Source organism: Gambusia affinis, linkage group LG01 (assembly GCF_019740435.1).
Source record: "Gambusia affinis linkage group LG01, SWU_Gaff_1.0, whole genome shotgun sequence".
Taxonomy (NCBI): Eukaryota; Metazoa; Chordata; class Actinopteri; order Cyprinodontiformes; family Poeciliidae; genus Gambusia; species Gambusia affinis.
Window position 1 is genome coordinate 32,243,569 of NC_057868.1, and position 27,778 is coordinate 32,271,346.

A 27,778-nucleotide genomic window follows, 5' to 3' on the forward strand; every position below is an offset into this window, starting at 1 on the left:
ATACACATCTTTTCCAGCAATACCAATTTTCTCTGGTTTCTTCATCATTTCAATGCATTGAGGATATGAAATGTGTTTATCTTTGCAGAATATTTTCAGTGCTTCAAAATACTTCACACAAAAAGTGTGGAAATGTGTGTTTGGTTGATTTCTTTGTTCGTCTAATGAAGCTTGTTCACATTTAATCAGTCCAACTTTAACTTAAGTTCATATTGACAGAAATGAGACTAATACTTGTTAAGTAATGGAATGGCATCCCACAGCAATGTATGACCAGAATAGGAAGGTAGAGCCAGTTTATTATGGAGTTATTTTATTTTATTTTATTTTTTACATCATGTTGGACAGTTATTCCTTCTTCAAGATCATATCTGGAGTGTTGCTTCGATTCTGAGGAATCCTTGAAACTCCGCTATTAGCATTAGCTTCTTCTTAGAGCTGCTGTCTCCAGCCAACCCTCTTCCCACTCAGCTCCTCCAGACTAGCGGCAGCAGGAATTAGCAAACACCTGTTGGAACTGCGGGTCTTCAGAGCTCATTATACGATCAACTTCTCAGTGCAATGCTGGTAAGAACAATGGTAAATGGCATAATGGCTTCATAAAGAGACATAGATCCAATTTCAAGTTTCTTTTAAGACATGTTTGATATTAACAGCATTTTTTATATATATAACTGAAGGAAACATAGTTGTGCTGTAAAATGGCGCTATATGCCTGGAAAATACAAAATCCACCCCACTCTTTTAATAAATTATTTTCAGATCTTGTTATATCAATCATCCTGTACAGAAAATATCCACACAAAAAATGAGACAATGCCAGAAAAAGCTGGTATGCATTTTCCCTGCAAAGGCAGTCAATAAGTGACGTTACATAACATAAATAATATATATTTTCTGCTAAATACTTATTAAATCAGGTGAGTTGTTTGGTTCATTTAATGAACATGTATTTTTATGACTCTCTATCAAAGTGTTCAACAGTTCCGTGTTATGGTTTCAGTGGGGTGGGGGTTTCCTTTGTGCGCGTGCAGCGGAGGCAGGGTGGAGCTGAGGGCGGGATGCTCCGACTGGAACAGACGCACCGCCTGTCGATTGGACCAGAAGCGGAGAGAAGGAAAGCGCCGAGAGAGTCCGCCGGAGCTTAAAGACTTTGCATGGGATTTTTGTTGTTTTTTTTTTGTTTTGTTTTGTTTGTTTGTTTTCCTCTAGGACGGGAGGTTTGGAGGCACCTGTCCGCTTGAACCGCATTTCCCTACAAACTCCGAGCGAGGCTGAAGCATGGACGCGGTTTTACCCTCATTGTTACTATTAATATTATAGGAGGTTTGTGCGACCGCTGCGCGTAAAGTTATCCTTCCTTTCTCTCGTCTCGCTGCTTAGTTTTGGGTTTTCCACCGAGCTTTATGAGTTCGCCGCTGTTTCTGGGTCAGCTGCTCGGGGTCCCGCTAGAAATAATGCCCCCCACCATGGAGAAGGACACAACTTACACCAAGATCTTCGTCGGCGGGCTACCCTACCACACCAGCGACGCCTCACTTCGGAAATATTTCGAGACTTTCGGGGACATCGACGAGGCGGTGGTGATCACGGACAAGCAGACGGGGAAATCCAGAGGATACGGCTTTGTGAGTTGATATCTGTTTTCAGCCGGTATAAAAATGGCGCAGATTCACTTTGCTGACTGCAAACTGATTTCTTAAATAGTATCTCAGCTCCTGTCAGGGCCTCCTCCACACACACACGCACACACACGCACACCCATACACTGCCACTTTGTTTAAGCAACAGCCGCATGCAGCGTGTCAGATGCTGGCGGTCACATGCTGGCGGCATGAGGAGCAGGTTATTTCTTGAAAGTGTGTCATTAATTATCCCCGTCCTCCTAAACTATAAATGAGCCGCAGAAACACTCCTCTTTGTAACAAGCAGCTGCAGCTGTGGGCAGATGTCTCTGCAGGGGGGAGGAGGGAGTCTTCAGTCTCAGAGGTGTGACATGTCGGTTGGCTGTGCGAGATAAGGCTGCTGTAGTTTCATCATGACTTCCTCCTCCTCCACCCCATCTCTCTCTCTTTCTGCCAGATTTGGGTGTTTGTGAGTTACCGAAAGTGATAAAAGATGAGAAGGAGTTGTGGGTATTGCACTTCCTCTCTGTTGGGCTGATAATTTGTCTCTTAAAGGAGGAGTATTGTGTGAATTTGACTTTTTTTTAGCTTCATATCATGCTGAAATGTTATTCCCTCATACTTGGAGTGTTGCTTTTATTCGTTCATGAATGCTTGAGAAAACCTTGAATCTCATGGAGGTTTCAGCTCCTCCAGACTAGCGGCAGCAGCAGTTGGCAAACACCTGGTGGAACTGTTATAGAAACTACTTGTCAGTGCAAAAATGTTGTCAACAGCTTAATGGAGGAACATTGGTGGAAAGAGCAGGGGCTTCTTAAAGAGACAGAAACCTAATTTCAAGTCAAAGTTCTTTTAAGTCATGTTTGATATACATCGAACCCTCGATATAACACGGTTCACTTTTCACGGCTGCTTTGCAGAGTTTTTTGTGCAGTTTTATTTTGTTTCACAGTGCATTGTATTCTGCGTCCTGATTGGCTAAACCGTCTCCACGCTTCTTCTCCACCTGTGTGCCAATAATGTTACGGTATTCAAATATACGTAATACAACTTGGCAAATTTTGGCAAATATTTTTGCCCAGAAGAAAAAAGAGCGACAACAACTACCGATAACAATGTTCTTCTCTCAAAAAACACACCTGAACCACAGGCTTCAGGAAAAAAAAGACACTAGAGAGCGAAGTGAGGCCGCAACGTCACAGAGGAACGGTGAAATATGCGAGTCCCAATTCGTTCTACTGTACTTCGTATTGATGACTAAAATTATTATTTTACTGTAGTTTTTTGTAAGAAAGCGTTCCATTTGTTTAAAAAAAATGCATAGGCCTGAAACAGTTTTTGTTCTTTGGTTTCAATGTAGAGTATTTAATTATGCTGTACAATAATTGTAAAAAATAAAGGTAACTACTTCACGGATTTTGCACACAAGTTCTTTTTGGAACAAAACCCCCACGAAAAACAAGGGTTCACTGTAAAAAGTATTTTTAAAACAACTGAAGAAAGCATAATTACTTGATTGTGCTGTAAAATGATAGCATGTGTCAGAAAATTACATAATACTGCTCATCTAATAATTTAATGTGATTCTATTGGAATCACTTTTTACCAGTCGACAGTTTTGCATCATAGGGTTGAATTGGGATGTTTGTCTTTGAATCTCATCCTGACTTTATGACTGGATTGCAGTAAAATTAGAAAAATTGATTTGTGAAAATTGCAAAGTTGAACGTTTAAGTCATGTTTGAAATATATAGGATTTTTATAACAACTGAAGGCATCATAATTACTCGATTGTGCTGTAAAATGGAAAACATGTAATACTGCCCCTTTAAAATGTTCTGCAAAACCAAATCCTGGTTGGTTTTGGTATGTTTTTAGTTTCACTGCCCCACTTCGTGGTGGTAGAGTCATCTGCAGCTGTGGTTTATCTTGTATATGAACAGTAGCAGCTCTGTGGGTGTTTGTTAACCTTCATCGGCTCTCCCAGCTTCCATCTGTTCCCTCCTCAGCTCTCTCCCTCAAGGTAGATTCCTGTATCTCATCCTCCCACCCACCACAGATCAGCCCACGCCGGACCCGACGCCTGGCATCAAAATGCAGATTCCTCCTCTCATCAGGCAGGAAGGGGGTCCTGTTTTGATTTTACACAAAAACAAAAAGAGAGAGAATAAGAGGGACTGGATGATTTTCTGAACAGATAGGAGTCTAGTGGTTGTAAAACGTTTTCTGTTGGTTGCAACCACAACTTCAGTGTCAACGCAGGATTTTACCAACTGATGCAAATGATTCAAACACTTTCATTTTCACTAGAAATCTTAAAGGTGCGGCATGTATCTGTATTCAGGTCATGCTTTGCAAAAGCACCTTTAATGTAATTACAGCTCCAAGTCTTTTGCAGATATTTTTGCCCATCTTTCTTTGCCAAATTCCTCAATCTCAGTCATATAAGACTGATATTGTCTGTGATAATCATTAGGACGTTTTGCCACATATTCTCGTTAGTATAGACATACTATCTCATTGATATTCTTTGATCTAAACCAGGGATGTCCAATTGTTTTTGCACTGTGAACGAAAACAACCAAATTGAAAGCACTCTGTTGGGGCATCTTTTGCTACAATGAAAATGCTAAATAGTTTTATTATCAATCTTTGTTTTTAATGATTTAAACATGCAATATTTTTCATGAAACAAAGTAGGAAAGAATCATTTATTCAAAGTTAGTGAAGGTTTCTAATTTTTGTTTTATATTTTTTTGGTCTTGAAAATGTTTTTTAGTCTAATCTCATCAACAAAAATGAGAACATTTTTCACTTCAATAATATTCAAAATGAAAGTAAAAACATGGTTATTAAAAGAAATAAGACTTTCCAAACATTTTCCATGTATAGAAAGTTTTTATCTGTATAAGCTCCATTTTCACAGATCTAAACTGCTCATCAATTTATGCCGAGGGCCACAAATGGCCCCCTGACCTCATATTGGAAACCCCTGATATAAGCCATTCTGCTGCAGCTTTGTATGTTTAAAGTCGTCTTACTGAAACATGAACTTCTACCCATGTTTTAATTACAGGATGCAGGTTTTTTTCTATTTGTAGCTTCAGTAATCTTCCTTTTAACTCTGACCAGCTCCAGTGCATGCTGCTGCCACCACCGTGCTTCACCACAGGGGTGCTGTGTCAGGGTGTTAGTTCTCCACACTGCATTTTTAATTTACGCCAATTAAATCTGTCTTGGCCAAACTTTAAACGCTAATCAAGCTTTAGCCAAACTTTTAAACATGAATCCTTAAACTTGTCTCACAGCAGTGGCTGTTTTCTTGCCAGTCGTATATAAAAGTAAAATTTTTGGTTGTATCAGATTCTCCTGGTTGCAGCTCCTCCAGAGTTACCAAGGATCTTGTTGCTACTTCTCTGAATAATGTTTGCCCAATCTGTCTGCTCGATGGTTGACCTGTGAGATATTTAAAGTTCAGGTCATTTTTATTGTAGCTCAGAAGTTTTATAACCCTGTTCTGCTTTAAACTTCTCTACTACATTATCTCTGACCTGTTTCTTATTCCTGGTGCTGTTTATTTATTAATGTTCTCTTGCACAGTGTTTCCCAAAATTGCGATTGAGAATAAATAAGTGTGAAGTCTTAAGATCATCTTCAGAAATGAAACGAAATAATAAAAATCATTTCATCCTTTATGTTTATGCTGTAAATAGAAACAAGCAAAATAGTGGCTTCTGAAACCGTTTGTGTTGTCATTGTACCTTATGTAGTGACTCAGTAGAAATTCTGGTATACTTTACTGATAATTGAGGTTAAGAAAGTCTTCCAGAGTCACTTTTTGGGTCGGAAACTGAAAGATTTGAGAACCACTGATCTAATAAGGTTTGAGACCATCACAGATCGTCTGTTTTGATGCTGATTGGATTCTGCATCAGATCTTTTTAGGGGAATCAGAGTAAAGGGGGCTGAATACAAAGGCATGCTACATTTTTTAGCTTTCTTTCTCTTACAACAGATGTTGAAAACCAGTTATCCGATCTAATCTTAATTCATGAATGTTCACCACCTTGTGTTAATTTATCACTGGGGTCTGCAACCTGCGGCTCGCCTAACGTGTTTAAAAACAGCTCTCATAGCGCCATATTCAAATTTTAGCAGTTTTTCATGTAATAATTGCATTCACTTTCCACTATGGTAACATTAAAAGAACCAGGGAGTTGTACTGTGTCCATTTTTTTGTCATTACTTTGAAAATTTGCCAAACACGCAACATAAGAAAACTTATTTTTCTCTTTTTGGCAAACTTTTTCTTATTTAAAAAATCTTTTTTTTTCTTTTTTTTTTTTACTTTTTATAATAACATTTATTTCAGTAGATATTCTTTCACAAATCACAAGATGTATTTGGTCAAAAGGTCATTTATGGCTCTAGTGAGGCTTATTGATCTCTTTGGCGTCTTAAAGCTGCAGACCCCTGGTCAAATAAAATCCAAAGGAAATTCATTGAATTAAATGTATTTAATATAAAGTCACAGGCCCCCTTTTGTCTTCAGTGTGTGGCTTTAGAGAGTTTTCTGAACGGATATTGATCAGCATCATTGTTTGTAGGTGACCATGGTGGACAGGGCCGCAGCAGAGCGGGCGTGCAAAGACCCGAACCCCATCATCGACGGCAGGAAGGCCAACGTGAACCTGGCGTACCTTGGAGCAAAGCCTCGCAGCTCACAAACAAGTAAGATTACAGCTGAACACGCCTTATTTCATCTGCTGGTACAAATATATAACAAGTATAAATGCTTTTTATACAATGATGATCATTTAAAAAACAGACAACACCCTAATAAAAGCGGGACTGATTCTTTCCTCTTTATGACAGAAGTGTATTGGTAAATATCAGCTTGTCTAAATGAGCATGTTGTATATATTTGATCAAGTTAGTTTTTTAAATTCCTGCTGATTAAGGAATATTTAGGATACATTGGCAAAGATAGGAGATTTACGCTGACTAATATGAATATTCCTCTTCATAATTTCTCTGTATAAAGGGTTCACAAGATCATACAAACAATATTCTTATTTTCCTTCTGATTTAACACACATAAAAACATAACATTGGTTTGAAAATTGATTTTTGCATCCATATCAATCTGAGAATTTCGACAGAGTTTAGCACCTTTTTTCTCTGGTTTAAGATTGTAACATCATTTATGCATTAAAATCCCTCACTGTGCCTTTTATGCCATTACATCTTATCATATTTATTAGCTTCTCTTTGCTTTTGAATACCAAACCTTCTGTACAAGAGTGGCTGTAGTTTCACTTATCTGCATGATTAAAAAAAGGGAAAATACAGTCATTTTCTGTCAAATGCTGATATTTGGAGAAAATTAACTGCAAATATTAGGTAATATATATATTAAAAAATCACATATTTAGCAAACTAAAGGTAAAGAAAAGTAGCACATTTAACAGGCATCTTCTGTTTTTGTGATGGAATAATTTGAAGTAAATATTCAATGACAAAAACTACTGAAAACCTGAATTTGTTGTTATATCTCTAATTTAAAAACATTAGATGGTTCTCTATTATTTTCAGGGAACGTTTTTAAGAGTCGCTGTGGAAGATCCAAAGAGCCACTTGCGTTTCCGGACACTCAGGTTGCAGAGTCCGACTGCAGAGGCTGAAATAATGGGAAGATTCTTCTTCTCAAAATAACTAAAGCTCGGTCAGATTGGATGGAGAAAGTATATGAAGATCGGTTTTCCAGTCTGACTACAGATGCTCAGTCGGATTCATGTCTGCACTTTGAATGAGTCATTCTGATATCGTAATGTGCTTTGATCCAAACTCTCCTATTGTTGCTCCGGCTTTGTGTTTGGATTTGTTGTTCTGCTGGAACGTGAACCTCCGCCTCAGCCTCAGGTCTTTTGCAGCTTCTGACAGTTTTCTTCCTTCCAGTATTGTCCAATTTTTTCACAATTCACCTTCTTCACACATCACTTGATCAAATATTTGGCTTTTCTGGATTTTTTTTCCATAGTTCAGAGTGATGTCAGCCCGTCCAGAGCCGCCATCTTGTTTGACAAGCGTGTTTTATTCATTTGGAGTTTGAATTAATGACAAAATATAAGGGTCAGGCTAACATTTATTTATTTTAATTTGAAGACTAAGATCATAATAGTACAATAATTTAATTGTAATATTAGAAGAAGAAAGTAGTAATTTTATGAGAACTCCAACACAAATAAAAGGAACGTTTTTGTGTAAAGTTATTCATTGGTATAGGCTTTTAGTGCTTTGCAGAAATACTTAAACTTTTAACCAATAAAATTATTATCTGTAACAGAGACAATTTTGCAAACAATTGCAAACCAAGAAAGAATTGCATGAGCTGAGCTGTTTAAACCAAATCCTGCTACATTTATCAAAGCTTTTTTCCTCACTAAAACACATTTTCTGTTGTAATTTTGAGAAATTTTTTTAGGTATAATTGCATCTTTATTGTGCTAATATTTTGACTATGTTGTTGTAAATAAATGAAAAGTGTCATAGCCTGGCCCTAGCACATTTCTGTACAACTCACAGGAGGGACGATTGAGATAAAAGCCACTTTTTCAAAGTATTTTCTGTCATTTATAATTTCTTTCTTAGAAAAGAAAGCAAGAGGGTAAAAAATTGTTTAAAATTTAATCTGTTAGAGAAAGTCATATGTTTAATTTTCAAGCCATATCGCCCATCCCTATTAGAATCTGTGTATATTTAGGTTAGGCGGATAAAACTTGGTAAACCACAGGTATGCTTGCCACTCAGCTGATTATATCAGCTCATCTCCACCCTTACATTTGGTCTTTGTGTCAGCTTTCCTGACGCCATTTTTATTTTTTTCTAATCAGAGATGTCCACCACCGCACATGCTGCATGCTTTCCCTCTGAGGGCTGACCTCGAGAACCTCTTTCCTTTCGCCGCTTCTTTTGAAAAAATTGGCTTGAAAACAGTCAGGCGTAGGTGTGATTGACAAACAGTGGCGCCAACAACAACTGACTGTGTTGCCTTTATTCTGGAGCCCGGCACTGCGGCGCAACTCCCCGAGCATGCAGCTGAAGGGAGATGGCAGCGCTTGGTATTTTGTTATTGTGTTTCAGGGAGGCAGACAATGCCTAGAGAAAGAGGGGATGGGACCGTTACGGGGAAGAAATAACAGCATGTCTGTCTCGTCTTTGTCCTCCCAAAGAACGAAAACGTGCGCGTAAATATATGTTTGAACAAAAGAAATGGTGAAGTCATACAAGCATGGTAAAGAAAAACAGATTAACGGCGGAATGAAGAAAACAAGTTGCAGAGGAGGAGCAGAGAGGAGGAGGACAACTTTCTCCTTTCTTACTCATCCCCAATTGATTCCTGATGAAGTCTAGAGGCAACAAGGTCACAGATGTTTGTCAGAGAATGTTGTGCAACTCCATTTGTGTGACAGTAAATGTTGAGGGTGTAACAGTCTGTGATACCATTATAAGCATGCTAATATCTGAGCAAAACAAACAGAAACACTTCAAGGAAGAAAAGCAGTTCTCACTCTGGATGTCTGTGCTACCAGAAGCTATAAAACGTCCCCTCTGTCTTTCTCTTTGTCTTCCTGTGCAGCTCTTTCAGCTGGAGTTCACCAAGTCCTTCCCACGTGGGCTCAGCGGCAATACGGGTAAGACACAGAACAATCAATAAGGCTGTTTCCACCTCACTCTCTCTCTCTGATTCGTGACATTTGGATCGCTGCATCCTGCTGTGACTTGGGTTTTGGATACTGTGGCCCTGCAGTGCTGGAGAAAATAAACACTCAAAATAAATTATGTCTGTATAAACTCTAAATCGCCTATTGAGGACTGTGTCTATAAATATACTCTTGAACTGGATGCTTCTCTTTCTGGTCCATTAAATGCGTGAGAAGCTAAATTCTGAATTTCACACACATATTAGCTGAGCTTCACTGAAGCTGAGAGGAATTTAGTTAAACTCCCTCCTCTTTTTCCCATCGTACTCCTCTTCACTTGATGTGCACTGTTATTGATATTAAAACGTATCTTCTGAGGCCGAAAGAGACACAGGAAATATGCTTAGACACAGATAACCTTTAAATATCTTCATTCAACAGAAGTAGCATCATACTGTTGACAATAATAAGGAAAACATTAAGCTACATATGTTACATTGCTAATGTATACTCTGGCTTTTGTTTTTGAAAATAAGGCACAAATTTGGTATATAAAACAATCACCTGTTATGGTTTTGTAGATGTGCTAGCACTGGACGATATGGTTGAAAAACATATTGCAATACAAGGGTTTCATATCAGTCGATATCAATAATTATTGATTAGTTTTTTATTTGAAATATTTGAAATGCTGCCAAACTGGAGACATGGCCTTTCCTCTTTTAGCCACATTTTCCTTTCCAGCTATTTTTTTCATTTTCTCCTTTCACTTCAATTTGCTGTTTTTGTTTTTAAGCAGTTATTAAACTGCTGCTGCACAAGTTACTCAACAGGTTGTTGCTAGGTAACCAAACAAGGATTGCATTAGCTGTTGCTAAGTAACCAGAGATTCAGTGAGTTAGTTGATTCCACCAACTTAGTTTTCCTGTCTTTTCATTGGTTGGGAGTTACAAAAGGAGGTGCTACTCTTGATTTGTGCCATAAAAAAAACAGACATAATGGTATTAAGATGTGAATTTTATAAAGGGTGCTGCAATCATCTAATGAAAATATATTTAACTTAAAATAAATTTGGATGGTTCTAGATAGAAGATCATTTGAAATTTGTTAAAATTCAGGTGTAAAAGACAGAAACAGATGAAAAGAATATGAAACAGGAGACTTTGCAGCAAGGGCAAATTTACTACTCAACACGCTGTACGTGTTCTCTCGATAATAACAGTTTTGTTTTTAAACATTATTGCTCAAAACAAGGGTTGGTTTCATCAGACCAGAAAGCATTCTCCAATCAGGCTTTAGGGAGATTCAGCCATTGGACCCGGATGTTTAAGATTTGAGATTTCTCTTTAGAACTGAATTCTTCGTCAGTGTTGCTGCCAGCCTCTTGGTACCTTCCCTGACCAGTTTCAAGCTCATCTTTTGAATTGTTTTAATGAAGTTTCCAGTTTTTTTTAACGTTTTAGTCAACTGACACTTTCTCTAATTGCTGATTACTTTGTGTCATGGTTCATAAATAATACCGTTGAACTTTTTGTGCTTTTCTCTGGACTAACACCTTTGTACAGATGGCATCCATCAGATCATTGGTGATCATAAACATAGACAGGCTTTATTGTCATTTAACTGCACATTTAAAAAGTCTCTAATAATATTAAATAAATACATAAAATAATAAATAAAAAGCATGACAAATAGCTAAAATAAATAAATAATAATAAGTATACATGTAAGTGTCCAATATTTTCAGGAGCCATCGCAGCTGCATCGTCGGCATGACAACAGAACCGTTATGACAGTCATTGTTTTTGATCAGATTCAATGTATAAATTGATCTTAGATCAGGATACATTTTGATTCTTATTAACTGTTTTCACAGGGTTAGTTATTCCTTAGTTAATAAAGAAAGATGCTTTTGATACCTGAATCTTCCAGTTTTCAATTATTTGAAAAAATATCTCCCCTTCCGGCTTCCCACAGGCCGACATTCTGCAGCTACAAAAAAAAAGCCCATTAAAAACCAAAACTGTTGCGAGTGCTATTAATACTGCAGCCCTCAATTTGTGAATGAGGGATGAGGGAGTTTAAGCTGACCCAGATGGGCCTATGAATGAGTGATGAGATGAGGTGTGATAGAAAATCTTCCAGAACGAGGGCAGACATTTGAAACACAGCGGGGGGTTTTGGTCTTTTAATCTCTGCTTCCAGGAAGACTCGCGGTTTGACACCTCGCAGATGGAAACAAAGCAGGCAACAAACATCACCTGGTAGCTGAAACTAACAGACACACCCGTGAGGCGAACGCAGACTAGACACAGAAAAACCCCAGTTCAAGCATTTGGATTCTTTTCTATGGTGTCTAAATAATTTATCAAATACGTGGATTTGCTTTTAACTTTTAAAAAAAATGAAGTTAAGCGCAAGTTTTTCTATGTTGAAATAAAGTGAAAGTTTTGCTTTTAACGTTAATCTTTAAAGCTAATATTTATTATTAATTAGTCTTGGATTTTTATTTTGATCTACTGGAAACATCTACTAAATCTATAAGACAACTTTGTGTTTTATTTTTCTAACAGCTGGACAGTTTTGATAGAAACTTAACTGAATAAGCAGATAAACATTTCTACTGCATGAAAGAAAGTTTTTAAAGAACGCTCTGAAGATATTACTTCCACAGAGTGTGCGCCCATGGGCGCCAGATTATGTTTAACAAGCAGAGAAGCAGAAGTATAATTTTGGACTATCGTTCAGGTGCTTGTGTGTGCTTCTATGTATCTGACACTTTAACTGTTATGAAGGATGAAATGGTGAATGAAAAATAAGTTTTGAAATGATCAGCTAGCACTAGCGAGAGAGGCAGTGGTCTGTCTGTGAGATTAGTAACTAGAAGTGTTTTGTTCATTCCTAAAATTATTTTTTATGTAGTGTTCTCATGAAAAAGAAAAACATTTGTGCTTTTTTTGATAGAATTAAAGTACTGAGCTACTGAATGTAGTTCATTTCAGCTCTTCAGGGTCTTCTAGGGTTGTTGTGCCAAAAACAAATCATAAGCTTAGAGGAGGCATCACTCTTGCTGTGGCAGCTCTTAAAATGGATAATCACCAACTGAGCCACATCAGACTGGCTACATAACTGTCTGCTACACCACACGGGATGTTTATCTTAATTTGTGTTTATTTTAGCTTACTTTTTAATTGCATGATTGATTCTATGTCATTTTTAAAGCATTCATTGTTGTAGTTCTGTCATTTTACTAAACGTGTGTTAATTAAAAGTGCTTTTTAAATAAAGCCGGGTTGCATTAGATTGCATGGTCTTTCTTTCTCAGCTGAGGTTTCTGACCTACAACGAGTCACTAAGGTCTCCAAGCGATCAACACAGAATGTGAAACCTTTTGGTTTATATTTTTTTTTTTATCAAAACACTGTCTGCAAAGAAAAACTATCTATGGTTTGGCATCTAGCCCTTAAGTTTAAAGTGAAACATAATTATGTGAAGTAAATGTCTAGAGATGTGGAATTATGTTGGTCAGAACTGGAGCAAACTTTTTAACATCTAAAGAAATAAATTTAGATGTTAAACAATAAATAAATAAATACATAAATAAAGTTACAGTTTTTGTTATGAGTGGTCATTCAGGTAGAGCAGTCTCACCACAAAAAGCTTTTAAATCCCCCTGCAGTGTGCTGGTTTGATAAGTCTCTGATCACTCTTTATTTACATATTTCTAGATTTCACACCTAGAAGTGAATATAATTAAGAGCTGTAAGCCTGAACACAGTTTTAAAAAAGTAAAGTTGTGAACAGGATGGTTTATGTCCATTCTGCCAGGAAAGATTCACTGAATCAAATCAGATCTGAGATCATTTCAGGAAAATATTTCTGATTCTAGTCCTGATGTACTCTTCTTTCATCAGCTTAAGGATGATGTGGCTCAAATGCAAAGATGTAAAACAAGAGAATTTCTTAATTTCTTTTCTAATTGATTGCTTAGTCTCATGTATTATGTATTAAATTCAGTAATTTTCTTGTTGTTGATCTTATCATTTATTATGATTTGATTGGAGGTGAGCAGATTGTCTTCCAGTAGCCCAGCAGGATAACTACTTTTCTTTTTCTCAGCTTCTGTAAAGTTTATCAGTGTTGTTAAAATGAGCGGAATCCCCCTTTAATCAGACAACAGTTTTAATATTTGCATGTTTTCTTTCTTTTTAAAACGCAAATCTCTGAAATAGACGCCGAGCAATCAGTTTGTGTTTCACCGCAGCTTATTTATCTGTTGTGAAACAAGAAGTGAGACCAGAGCTTGCGACATTGGTAACCTCTAGAGGTCTTGGCGCTGCACAGCTGCATGAGGTATTGTCCTTTAAGAAGAAAAAACCCCCAATAATTTGTCAATTTAGATTTAATTCTGTCACTTCAGATGTTGTGTTATAAATTTAGGAAGTCAGTGGTTATTTTAGCGCTAAACTGATGGAAAGAGACATGAGCGAATATTGACGTTTTAAATTTGGTTAAGTAGATTTAAACTTTCACTTTGAATTCATGTTTAAATATGGAATCCTAAAACCTGTGACATAAAAAATAAATATCTTTTTTTGTCCTGCATGTGTAAAGGACACATCTGTCTCTGCTCAGATGTTTTTGCTCTGAGGCCGTGTGTGTCTTTGACATGATCAGTATGACTGCAGTCAGTTCACAGCTTTTGTTGGCAACATATTGGGGGTTTTTATGAGAGGCAAAAGTAAAAAAACACAGAGCTAAAGGTTCAAGCTAAGCAGTGCTGACAACAAAGAACAAAACAGCTTTATTGCCAGAATCATCCAATGGACTTATACTATTTTAAACTCTGCCTTTAGTGTATAAAATTTTGTAATATCTGCTTTTCATTTTGGATAAAAGTAGCGATATTGGACATTTTTATAATATTCCACCAGATTCACCCATTTTATAGACTTATTCTTTTGTATGTTTACATTTTTTATACAAAGAGGTGTCGATGATTAATTGTAGGACAGTACAAGGGTTAGGAAATTAGCGGGGAAATAATTTGTTTTCTGTATTTGACCTGTTAATTACACATAAAAGATGAGAAACAGACTTTGGCTGGTCCACTGGTGCATTTTTGCTAAAAAGAAACTTTGGGAGCTGCAACTAGGCCTGTCATGATAACAAATTTGGTCCCAAAAGTTATTGCAATAAACGATAATATTGTTTTGAGACCATTTTCAAGCAATATGATGGCCACTGCTTAATAATACAAGAACACGTTCACAGAAATCAATACATTTAAATTCTGATGAACATTCAACACTGTGACCTGAAGACATTTCAAATATCCAAAAATAAATAAACAAAAAAAAGAAATGAAAACAACTTATGAAGTCTCTGTAAACAAAATTGAGCTTTAAAAAAAGGGCTTGTTGAGACCAAATCTGAAGAGTTTTGTCATCTGAAAAAAGTACAAAATAATAAATCATGCAAATAGAAATTATTGAATTTGCTTTCACACAACTAATTTATGTATTGCTTATTGTGACAGGCCTAGCTGTAACAACAAACAAAATATAATTTTCAAGAGAAATTAAAAAATTGAATCTAGTCTGATTATTTAGGATACAAAAATATCTGGAGTTTAATAAGCTAATCAGATTTATTTCCATAAATTTCACAATAAACATAAACCCTATTTAAATGTGTCAGCAGCAATTTGGTTGCTTTCACCCCTTTTCTTCCACCAGTCTGCTCAGACAAACACTCAGAGTACAGACAGCAAATATCAAAGATAAACAAGGCACAGCTCTGTTTGCTGCCTCTGCGTATTTGCTCAAAGTTTTAAGAAGTCGGCGTCCGCCTCGACGCCAAATGTGCCTCTGAGATACAACTGAATCTGGGTGGTTCCAGTTTAAAGGAGCGACTGGAGGGAGGGTGCGTCTGTCGCCTGTGGTCGCCCGCTCGTCTGCCTGCAGAGACAAGGTTAACGCATTTCCTTAGCAGAAAGAAGGTTACCTTTTTTTTTTTTCAACAGGTTTTTTATGTTTCTATTTCTTGAGAGAAACTAAGAGAGGAAGGAGATGGATGTGTGGCGAGGCGTGTTTCAAATGGTGTGGAGCAGCTGGGGGAGGATTTCCTGTTGAAGCAGAGGAACTGGATGGGGTGACAGACTCGTAGCACACACCTGCGGCCGAGGGTCTTCAGTACAGCTCCGGAGCTGGTGATGGACACAATGCTGGAGCTCATTTTATAGAGTCATACCAAAACCCCAGTGCTCATATTTCTTCTTATTTTTTACAGTCACTCTCTGATTGTTCTCTCTGTTCCTTTCACCTATTTCTCTTCATCTAAAGTTATCATTTTCTCTTTGTTCAGGGCTTTGCGATAGATGGCAAACCCTCCGGTGGATTATTTTTTTTTTTCCCTCAGCTGGGGACCTAATTAGAGGAGGCCCTTCTGTTGGATGAAAAAATACAAAGTCTGAGAGAAAAAATCTGACAGTCAGAGCACAGCTGAAAGCTTTTCAAAATGCTCCTGTTGTCGTTCAGCTTTGAGCTTTTGTTCCTGTGAAGTGTGTCAAAGTGCTACATTCAGCTGCCACCTCTTTTTTTTCTATTTTCCTGTTAGAGCAATGACTGTATGCGAACAGTGTTGAAGATATACGTTGAATCAAATTTCCGTTGAAGATTTCAGGAAAATTTAAGGATTTTGTATATATCATGCACCTGCATGCAGATAAGGAACGGGGGAGAGAAAAGCAAAGGGGAACTAGAGAGTTTACAGCTAAGCACAGGGCCGGCAGAAACCTTTTTGGGGCCCTAAGCAGATTTTCATTTTGTGGGCCCCCATACCAACAGGCCAGCTCATAATTCCTCAGCTGTTCTAAGTGTGTAAAATACCTACTACAATTAGTAAGTATGTTAATTTAATTTGGATTTAAGTGTGATATATTATTTTAAATATTTGAAAGTAACAACAGCAGAAAAAACACTTAATTTAAATCAAATCAACCTAGGTATAATACCTTACATTTTATTTGTTTACTTATAATACACAAATATTTCTTTTATATAACTATAAAAAATAGATCGAAATCTTCATGTGTAATTGCATTTATTTAGCAATATCTATACGAACTAAATGTAAGTTTTAGTTTTACAACTATAAAATAGTGTGTATTATATATACACGCACATATACATATATATGTATGTATATTGTTATATGCTGATGCTAAGTAGTTAAAATAATGCATTTTATTATTAATTTATTATAATGTCGTGTTTTGCTATTGTGGGCCCCCTGGTGGCCCTTGAGGGCCCTAAGCAGCCGCATAACTCGCATATGTCGTGGGATGGCTCTGGTGACCAGTGTTTAAAAAAAGTGATACTGATGCAAAACAGAGTAAAAGTTGGTTAAAAACAAACTTTTCGGCTTTGTTTGTTGTATAGATCCATATGTTTTTTCCAGCTCTGGATGCTCTGCAGTGCATTTATTGGTTAAAGCTAAAGCTCACAGCTCCCCTGCACTTGAATAAGTCTTTTCAGTTTCAGGCCCTTGAAGGCATGTGATAGAACAGTCAATAGTTTTTGTCTGACATTAGTATAAAGCCCAGCCCTTTGGGCAGAGCGGCTGAATGGAAACCAACAGCTTGCAGGCAGATTTATATAAGGTGAAGGTCTGTGAGACATTTTTCCGATTCCGTCCAAATATTGAGTTGCTTGTGTCATTACTAGAATGACTGATGTACTTGAAGCAGAGAGGGGATCGCTCTCTGAGGAGATGGAGCTGGTAATCATCGCTGCTTCGAGGTTTTAACCTGTTATAGATGACCACTAAGGAAACTGCATCCACGTTTAAAAGAAAAACACAATGAACATCACTGAACATCATGTATTGGTTTGGACCAGGCATGAAAAATAAAATAAACACGCTCAGTTCAGATAGCTTTTACTGCGGCAGTGTGTCTGTTCTGCCTATTTTAACATCATTGAGCTTTAATAACTCATATATATGTGGTACTTATATGAGTTGTCTTAAATAAGAGTACTTATATACTATTTATTAGTATATAATAAATAGTATATAAGTACTAGTATATAGTACTTATATACTATTTATTAGATAGAACAGCCAATTAGATGGCTGTTAGAACAATTAGATAAAGCAGATAAAAAATAAATGTTCTTTTTTTATGCGTTTTTCTTGCAATTAAGTTGGCAATCTATGTACTTTTTATTTCGTCCAACAGAAAGAAATTGCAAAATTTCATGTTTATCTTTGTTTTAAATCCTAAAGATAGAAAGAAAATTTTCTATAACAGATATTTATCTGAACTTCTAGGTTTCTTTTTTTCGAAAAGTCGTGGCATTTTCAGTTCTAAAGTTTTATTTGGCTGGTCTATGAGTAAAACTGTCTCTCTATGTTGTAAAAGTTGCAGGCTTCTGATCTAACCTGATTGAAATTCAACTTTAATCCTTCACAGCATTGATATTATGAACACACTGACTGGAAAAACGTCAAATTTTGGAGCTATCAGACTGCACAGATCAAATTAAAAATTAGCTATTCAAATCAGTTTTAACCAATAAAAACGTGATCTCTTGTACAAATACTTAAAAAGGATCTGGGTTTTTAGAACATCAAGAGCAATTTTGGGGGTATGGGGTTATTACTCACTCGTTTATTACACCAACTGTGTAACATACCCTTCAGAGTTCAGTCTAAGGCGCACAGAAATCATCATGACTGAGTTGTGATATTATCCAGTAAACCCGTCTGTTGCGTTCCTTTTTCTCTGACTCACTGAAACAGGGATTGGTGATACAGACAGAAACGCCTGAACCGAGCGTCCGGCTCCGACGCCGTCCCACACTCCCTCAAGCCTCCGTGTGTTTATGAGGACGGAGGGTCATGAGTGTGCGTCTCTTCGACTGACTCACATCCCTCATGTGAGCGCTTAAAAGTGCGGCTGGCTCAAGGCGCGAGAGATACCGGCGCCGATCCTTCACCTCCGACGCAACCCTGACCTTCGCAGGGAAAAGGACAGAGGAATAAGCGGATGTTTTCACGTTTATTCTCTGTACTCATTGTTTGCTGTCTCTTTCATCCTACGCCTGGTTGGAGCGCGGACGGTGAGGGAGAGTGCTTTCTAGTGGAAGATGGCTGTGAGGGAGTAAAGTCCACAGAGGGGAGGGAGATGGGAGTCAGTGGAGGTTATTCTGCTCTCATGAGTCTGTTAGTGAACGTACACCCATGCAGCTGCGCCAATTAGTCCTGCCATGCTTGAACCCCCACTCATTCACCACACATCTCCTTCTAAGCTACTAAACTAACGACACACAACCTGAGACATGTGCATTACCGGCTTGCCTGTTCGCTCTCCCTGAACGTGATGAGTCTGAGCGTGCTTACATCTTCAGTGTGTGTGTGTGTGTGTGTTGGTGTATGAGTGTGTGTTTGACAGTCTGCAGTGATGTCAGGCCCAGGAAGGAGCGAGGCGAGTCAAAGCGAGGCACAGCTCCCTCCCTACGATAACGCTGTCACATCGGATCAGTCAGGCTGAAGCGCAGGCGGGCGGGCGGGCGGCCGCGGCAATGACACTGCACTTCTGCTCCGGGAGACGGGATTCAGAGAGGACAAGGAAGAGCTTTGTTTTGACTTCACATGTAGCTGGATGCTATTAGCTTGCAGCTTCTTGGGTCTGAGCTGCTCAGTATGTCCAATGTAACGGCACGGTTTCACAGTTTTATTCAAATTAAGTGTGTTTATCCTTGACTGAACATTTTCAAGTATTAAATACAAAGTTGGGTAATTAAAGAGTATTTAACAAAGTATTTAATTAACTATTATGAAATCCTAATAGAGAGGCACAGATAAGGGTTTAACTAACCAATGTTGATTTTAGGTCGGATTAGTGGATTACAATTTGGACTAATTTCATATATTATACTAAAAACTATAACACAAACACAAAAACTTACCAAGGATTTTGTCTTGTTTCTAGTGCAAATATTTTAGTACAATTTGAAAAAGACAAAACTAAATTACAAGTAACCTTCTTTGTAGATCTAGAAGCTTTCTAAGCCTTCTAGATCAGTCAGTACTATTTCCACTGACAGATTATTTCAAGACATGTTTCTAATGTTATTAGTGAAATAATCTGCTTTTTCAACATTAAGAAGGTATTGACTTAAAACAAGCTCCCATCTTGCAAAAAAGTTCCTTTTAAGTTACTTTTGTCTTATTTCAAGTGTACTTATTTACAGCTCTGGAGAAAACTACGAGCCCACTGCACCGAACACCATTAAAAACCTCCTGGTTATTCCTGCAAATATTGATTTCTGAACTCTTCCTGAGATAAAACATTAGTATTGTTGTTTCTAAATGAATATGATAAATAATTTCTTAGCATTATTTGAGGTCCGAAAGCACTGCATCTTTTTCATTATTTTGACCATTTCTCATTTTCTGCAAATAAATACTTTTTTTTTTTTTCTTGGAATTTCAGAGACATGTTGTCAGTAGTTCATGGAATAAAAGAGGAATGTTCATTTTACTCAAACATATAGCTATAAAAAGCAAAATCAGATAAACTGATCATTTTAATTGGTCTCTTAATGTTTGCCAGAGCTGGATTTGCACTAAAAACCAGACAAAAATCCTTGGTAACATTTTGTATTTTTGCTCTTTTTGTTCTCAACTGTTTGTGTTATAGTTTTTAGTATAATATATGATATCTGTCCAAATTGTAATCCACAGATCCAACCTAAAATTAGTATTCATTGGTTAAACCTTTACGTCATTACTGTTATAAAGTATCAGCTCCACTGGCAGATTATTTCACTTTGGGAAAATGACTTATTCCTGCTACTGGAACAGTACTTTTTAAGATCAATATTGAAGGAATTATTTACTTTTAAAAAGCTCCCATGTCCTGCTGAAAAGTTACTTGTAAGTTAGTTTGGTCTTATTTCAAGAGTGCAAAAATATCTGCCCTAGAAACTAAAAATACACTGTAAAACTGTGAGTTTTTGCTGTGAATTTATTCATCCCTTTGCAAATTCAGCTATAAAGTAACATTTTAGTTTGACCAACATGTCTCTTCTGACCTGAAGTAATATTTTTATTTTGGAGTGGCTCAGCTAAAGTCTTTAAAGATTAGGGTGATGGCAAAGAGGCCACCCAACTTCAAGAACCAAGAATTTTGTCAGCAAATGTAGCTAAAAAAAGACAAGTTCAGAATTATTTAAATCTAACGTCGAAGTGGAAAAGCTTTGCATTATAAGTCTTTCATGTCATTGTGGAGAAATTATTTTCTTGCTCTTTATACAAAATTGTTTCATTTCTTACATGACCCAACTTGGGCCGGGCTTTAGCTGTCACAAAGATGATCTATTTTTTATTTATTTTCCCTTTGGGGTTGATAAAGTATTTTGAACTGAGCTGAATCTCACTTTTGACTATAAAACACTTCAAAGGAGTTCATTATCATCTCAAATCTGGAACATTCGAAGCTCCTAAGGCTACAAAACAAACTCAATTCATCGCCCCTCTTTCACTGCACTCCACACTTGGAAATAGGTGTTTTTTGAGAGGAAAGAGGCTTTTGTCTTCAACCAAACACGTACTGCTTTAAAGTTTTGCTTTGTTTTTTTTTGGTTTTTTATAATTGAACTGTCAGTCACAATGGTATTTATCATACAAATTCATACCTGTAGCATCTGTAATGAATCTGTTTGGGGTTATTATTTCACACTTTCTAACGTTTTTCTGGGTATCGTTTCACCTGTTTTCCACTTGTAAATATTCTTTCTCATAGTAGAATAAGGGATCTCAAATGACTAAAATATTACACAAGATATAAAGGAGCAGCTGCTCCTTTTAAGGTCATTGCTAATGTTTTTTTTACTGTAAATTATCACACTAACTCTAGGAATATCTTTTAGCCTCAAATAAGGGGGCTAATACGCCATCTTGTCTTTTCCCAGAAACAGAAAACAAACATTGAAGAAAAAATGTTTTCTGCTGTGTTTAGAAACAAATACGATTTGAACTTTAGACATCTTTTTAACGTGGTCGCGCACAAACCACCATGATACGGGACTCCTCTAACTCTTAGAATGACTTTACCTTTGGTCTTGTATTTGATTGTTTTGCTTCACTTACATCATCAAAATTAAACACATTTCCTTATAGCTGGTTTTTGATTGGGACCCATCAGGATCAGAGGGGTTAAACGTGGAGTTATTTTTGGTTGAGTTTCTTTACGGGCTTCATGAGAGTGATGACAGGCACATTCTGGTGTGCGTCTGTGTGTTGTGAACACAGCAGAGTAGGTGAGAACGGGCCGAGACGCTGTGTTTGTTGTGAAAGCACACTTGATGGCTGCTCTGACTGTGTTTATGGGTAAGCACCTTTCACCTGCTCCCATTCAATGACAAACTTGCAGTCCCGATAACGGGAACGTCTGCAGGCGTGAAAAGGGAAACGCGAGGGTTGAGAACAGCCTCTGTCTGCTGTTAGCATTTTAACACCGCAGTGTAACCTAATTCTTCTGACATGATTGCTGTTGCTTTTGCCAGATGTAACTGAGGCAGTCTAGGTTAAGTGGGCAGCCTCAGGCAAGGGCATGAGTGAATACAGGAGGACAGTAGAGAGCTTTTTCTCTCATTGTTGAGTGTTGACGTTCTCATAAAGAGCAGCTACTGCTGCATTTTCTGCCTCTGAGTGCACATGGTTCAGAAACTAAAACACATTCAGTTCAGAAATGTATGAAATCATGTATAAATGTTTAATTTGGATTAAAGTAGGATTTGTTTTACGCTTTTTCAGTCAGCGTGCTAATTAAATGTAAACTCAGGGGAGAATATCTATTTTGAACCAAAAGATGAGAACCGCAATTAAGGGAGGAGGAAAACGCCTCTAACGAGATCATTGCTTTAGATATAATGAAAAGAACTTTCCATACAAAATGTAGCAACATTTATAAATATATAGAACCCAGCTGGGTCCAAATATCAATCAAATAGTTGTATTAATTTTACTACAATCCAGTCATATAGTTAGATTCAATTACAATATAGTTATTGTTTAATTCCAGTTGGCAAAAAGTAATTTATTTAGTGATTCCATGATAATTGCATTGAATCATTAACTGTGAAGTAATTCTGCAACCTGAGTGTTGTGAAGAGACAGTTTTTAATTTAGATAACTAAACACAGAAGTACGAAACCAGAAGCATTTTGTAGTTGGTGCATGAAGATGACACACCAATTGTTTAGAAATAAGACACAAAAACACGGCGGAAGAAATTCCTTACTGAGGAAAGACAAATAAAAGGAAAACATTACTGGCTCTGTCCATGAAGGAGAAAAACAGAGAAGTGCTGAGTCACTTTCTATGGAAAGAACAAGAAAAGCAGAGATTACAGAAAGAGAAACAAATACTTCCAGAAGAACAGATGCAAAGTTTTAACATTTAGGTAAGATTGTTTACAAAATGCCAATTCACAAACATATTTGGAAGAAACATATTAACACCCACTTATCTCTTAAAGTTGAGGAGAAGATTGTAATGTCTGTCACATTTCTGTGTACACAAACAGTTAAGGTTTTTGTCTTTTTGAGCTGCATTGTTCTTTTTAGGATTCAAAAATTCTTATTTTAAAACAAAAACAAAAATTCATAGTACACAAATTCAAAAATACTTCATTGATCCAAAAGGGAACTTAAGCATTGCAACTCATTAATTCAAATTCTTCAAAGAGTTATTGTACAGTGTAAAAAAAAACAAAAAAAAACATCTCTAATTTAATATAAAATACCGGTTGCTGTGGTTGCCAGAATTTTGCCGCATTTATACAATAAATACGGTAAAATTTTACCTTACTTATACAGTAATATTCTGGTGGTATTTTAATGTAAATTAGAAATGTGGGGTTTTTTTTAAGTCTAGATTGTAATGGCTTGGGGAGGAAAGATATCTTTTTCTGCAGAAGAACCGTTTGACTTTTGTCAGTAAATAATATAAAACAGACGGTACTCATCATCCTCAGAGCCTTCCTCGTTCATCCCTCAGCTCTAACCTGCTCCTCTGTCCCTGCAGGTTCACCCAGCAGTACGTCTACCCCCAGGCGTTCCTCCAGCCTGGCCTGCTGCTGCAGTCCCACCTGAGCCCCACCGCCACGGCCCTCACCTCCCCTTACCTGGAGTACAGCTCCGCCTACAGCCCCTACGCCCCGTCGGGATTGGAGCAGTACCCCTTCGTCCCCTCGCCGTCGCCCTCAACAGGCTACCTCAGCTACAGCTTCTCCCCGGGTACGCCGACGCCCACGCTCACCGCGCCTCCCACCCCTCCAGCGGCCATCCATCCTCCCCCGGCCGCGCTCACCGCCGTGTCCGCCACGCCACCGGCCTTCCTCCATTACCCCCTCCACCAGCCCGACCGGATGCAGTGAGCAGACCTGAGCAGCCAATCAAAACACTGCTGCTGATTGGAGGCTGGACCGGGTTTATAAAAAGGGCTTTTTGAGAGAACTCTCTTTCCTCGGTGTAACAGATAATGATCATCCTGCGTTGTCGTCAGCACACACTGTGAATGTTTTCCTGAACCGGCAGGACTCTGTTGTGATCTTTTAGATGCTTCTTCTGGGCAGGAGGGAACGTAACGTAAAGACAAAGAGAAATCCGTCTTTCTGCCATGTTGCTGCAGCTGCATTTTCTCCAAAGGTACTGCACTGAATTCTGGACTTCAGCCAATCTGAGAGCCAGGTTCTCTCTGAAACAGGGAGCCTGTTCCCTCTGCTTCAAGGTTACCTTTCTATCTGAGAGGACGGTTTCTCTCTGCACCCAACTTATCATTTTTATTATTCTCTCCTTTCAGCGACGAACAAAAAAAAGTTTATTGTAATCCCTCTTTGTTCCTGTTATCTACAGCTAGGAGGTTATAACATGAGCATCTTCACAGAATATGCAATTAGGATTACGAAGGATGAGTAAGAACAAGGTAGGCAACACTGGCATTTCGTTTTTGTTGTTTTTCTATTCCTACAGCATTACTCAGAGCACAATTCTGTCAGGATTTAAACACAACATTCATAAGATAATTTTTTTTTTTTTTTACTTCTTTTGTCTTCTGGACACATTTTCTGTTTCTTTCATTTTAGTGCCCTCCACAGCTATTAGCAGCTCTAGGGAAAAAAATGAAGAAGCTCAAGAACAATTAAGTTGAAAAAAATCCCACATTTAGAAAAAATAAATGTCAGACTTACTGTGACCTTTAAGTGCAACTGTAATATATATTTTTTTGTATCTTAACATTGTTAAACATTGTTTTTAAGTTGATCTGTGTCTCTTTTAGTCATATTCTAGTTCTTGTGAGTTAAATATGACACAAGAAAGCAACTAATACATCTTAGCCACTCTCCAAACAGGCCAGATAAATAGCTTTAAGAATTTAAATAAGTAAAAACTAAATTATTAATATGTAAAAATGCACCAATGTTAAGCATGGTGGAGGATGTGTGATGCTGGGGGTCTGTTTATCTCACATAAGCCCAGGGGACTTTGCTATAAGCATCAGATCATAAGGTCTTTCAAAAGCTGGGGCGTTCTAAATAAAAAATCTGGTTTACTCCCCCAGAAAACTGAAAGAGCTGAAAATACTTTTGGTCTAATTTCTAGTGTGAATATCTTAGTTCACTTGAAATAAGATAAAACTAATTTACAAGTAACTTTTTAGCAAGATATAGGAGCTGGTTTTAGGTCAATAATTCCTTAATATAGATGAAAAAGTACTTGTTCCATTGACAGATTATTTCATGTTTAATATGGAAAAATGTCATAATAAGGGAAATAATCTGCCAATGGAAATTGAACTTTTTCATCAATATTAAGAAATTATTATCTTAAAAAAAGCTCCCATATCTAGGTGAAAACTACGTTACAATCAGCGTTTCAGCTAGAAATAGGAGCCTTTGTCAATAATTCCTTAATATTAGACTTAAAAAGTATCAGGTGTGAGTGAAATAATCTGCCAGTGAAACAAGACATTTTTTCATATTAAAAGTGAAAATATCCACTGATGGATTATTTCACTTTTAACTAGTACTTTTTCATCATTGTTAAGGAATAATTGACTTAAAACAAGTTCCAGTTTCTTGCTTTCAAGGGTACTAAGAAACTAGTCAAATTATCTGGTAATGATATTGGTTGGCCAATATATGTGGAGGGCATTGAAACGTGTGTTTGAATGTTGGTAGCCTGTATGTGTGAATGGGACTCAGAGCGTTGCAGCATGCTGCAGAGCTCTCATCCAGCCTCTTGTACCATTGTCCAGTTTTTTTCTTTCTTTTTGCTATGTAATATAGACAGGTTCTTTAGCTAAGATAATGGAGTCTTCTGGTGTGGAAGACTGTGGTACCAATGTTAGTGGTCTAAACCAAGCCATATGTCAGATTTTAAACAAATATGCAAAATAAAAATGAATGTTTGATGTGGGTGGCTCTCGGTTTCTTAGTTCTCTGATAACTATGTGTGTTATTTACTGAAACTGTCGCAGCAGCCTAGAGATTCATGCATTATACATTGCAAATGTATAGTGCATGAACTTATACATTTGCACTATAGGTTTCTTATAATGCAAATGTAGGTGAATAGGTTTAAAATATATACTATATGTGTTTTACGGCATTCAATTTGTCAACAGTCTCATGTCATTATCAGACCAATAAATAGCTGGCATATGCTACAACAAAAATTGGAAAGCTGTAATTTTGCATTAGATCAAGTATTCGTGGGACTAGAATTAGAAGTAGAATCCAGCTTGCTGGACGCTTCTATATATCATGATTCTACACTGTTTTATAAAATCACTTTTCCTTCTTTAAGCTTTTGATTTAGTTGTTAACCGGTTTGTTGAGTCCTAGTTTATGTTTCCGCCTGGATGCCTGGTAATAAACCAATCATTGATTCAGGTGTATTAGAACAAGGATGCATCCAAAACTTTCAGGACATGAGATGCTATGTAATGTGACGCTAAATTAGTTATGTCTCTGAATTTTAGTTTGAATTTCAGAGCGTGTATGTTCCTAGTTAGCCTGTTTGCTTTACCTTACAAGAACCCACAATTTGATAAAAGCAAATATTAACTTACAGATGTACAGCCCTGGAAAAAAATTAAGGCCCATTGCAATGAACCCCATTGAAAAGCTCATAGTTATTCTACCAAATATTGATTCCTGAACTCTTCCTGAGTTAAAACATTAATATTTTTGTGTCTAAATGAATGTAAACTTGGTTTCTTTTCCTTATTTGAGGTATGAAGGCTCTGCATCTTTAGTTATTTTGACAATTTCTCGTTTTCTGTAAATAAATATTACATTTTTGCTTGGAATTTGGGAGACATGTTGTCAGTAGTTCATAGAATTAAAAAACAATGTTCATTCTACTCAAACATATACCTATAAAAAGTAAAATCGGAGAAAATTATTGTTCTAAGTGGTCTTTTCCAGAGCTGTAGATGTTATACAACTCTGGGAATATAAAATATATTACATTATATTAGCCTATTTTGCCTCATTCTGTTTTGAAACTAAATCTTAGGGAACTTTACAGGATCTCATTTGATTTTGGGGGAGTTATAAAAATGTTCTTTCTTTTTCCAAATTGGTCTGTCTGGCTGCTACTTACCTGAGAAATTATTTATTAAGACTACTGACAAACATAATATTTAAAAGAAACAAAAGGTTTTTCAATGTTTGAAATCAAACTCAAAATACTGTTTTAAGTTACGAGTTTTGACTGACGCCCTTTTCCAGCTGTAGATTATTCTCATCTTGGGCTCCTGGGACCTGGATTATGTGGCATCTACCCAAAATCACAGCTGCTTTAGGATTTAAAAAAAAAAGCCTCCCCTCTTTGTGAACATTAATTTAATATTTTCCAAAATAGTGTACCATAAACACCACTATTCGTATTTATTCTGTTTGAGGTCACTAAGTGCTTCTATTTCCTTTTTAAGGCTTTTTGTGTGTTGTTTGTGCCCTCTTCTGGTCATGGTCTGACATTGCAACTTAAACGCTCCCAAACATCCATTATGATGCCTTTGTAATTTTGGTTTGTGCACAACTTAAACGTGAAAAACCAACGCAAAGTGGAGAAAGGGAAAAGAAACATGGCCTATAATATTTTTAGTATGATAGCGTTTCCAAAGTGGTAGCTTTGTCATAGTTTTCACCTAATTCTGCTTTTTGAGGCTGGTGTATGTCCGGTTTTGGCTCATGGTACGATACCAAACATCTCTGGTATCGTACAAGAGGTGTGGTACCATCTTAAAGGGAAAGCTCTTGATTTTTGTCTAAGCCAAGTTTTGAGTCTCTCTGACCAGCACAAAGGTCACTAGAGCTTATTAAAACAAACATGCACATTTCCCCACTATTTTAACCTAAACTAAATATTT

At 37.1% G+C, this 27,778-nt stretch overlaps 1 protein-coding gene across 1 annotated transcript; it reads left to right on the top strand.

Annotated features, from left to right (window-relative positions):
• Positions 1 to 1,036: 1,036 nt before the first annotated feature.
• On the top strand, positions 1,037 to 25,813 carry rbm38 (RNA binding motif protein 38). The gene is made up of 4 exons (XM_044110740.1): positions 1,037 to 1,628; positions 6,233 to 6,356; positions 9,265 to 9,319; positions 23,426 to 25,813. Exons 1-4 carry the CDS (start codon positions 1,407 to 1,409, stop codon positions 23,775 to 23,777), a joined length of 753 nt encoding a protein of 250 aa, XP_043966675.1. The 5' UTR covers positions 1,037 to 1,406; the 3' UTR covers positions 23,778 to 25,813.
• The last annotated feature ends 1,965 nt before the right edge of the window (positions 25,814 to 27,778 follow it).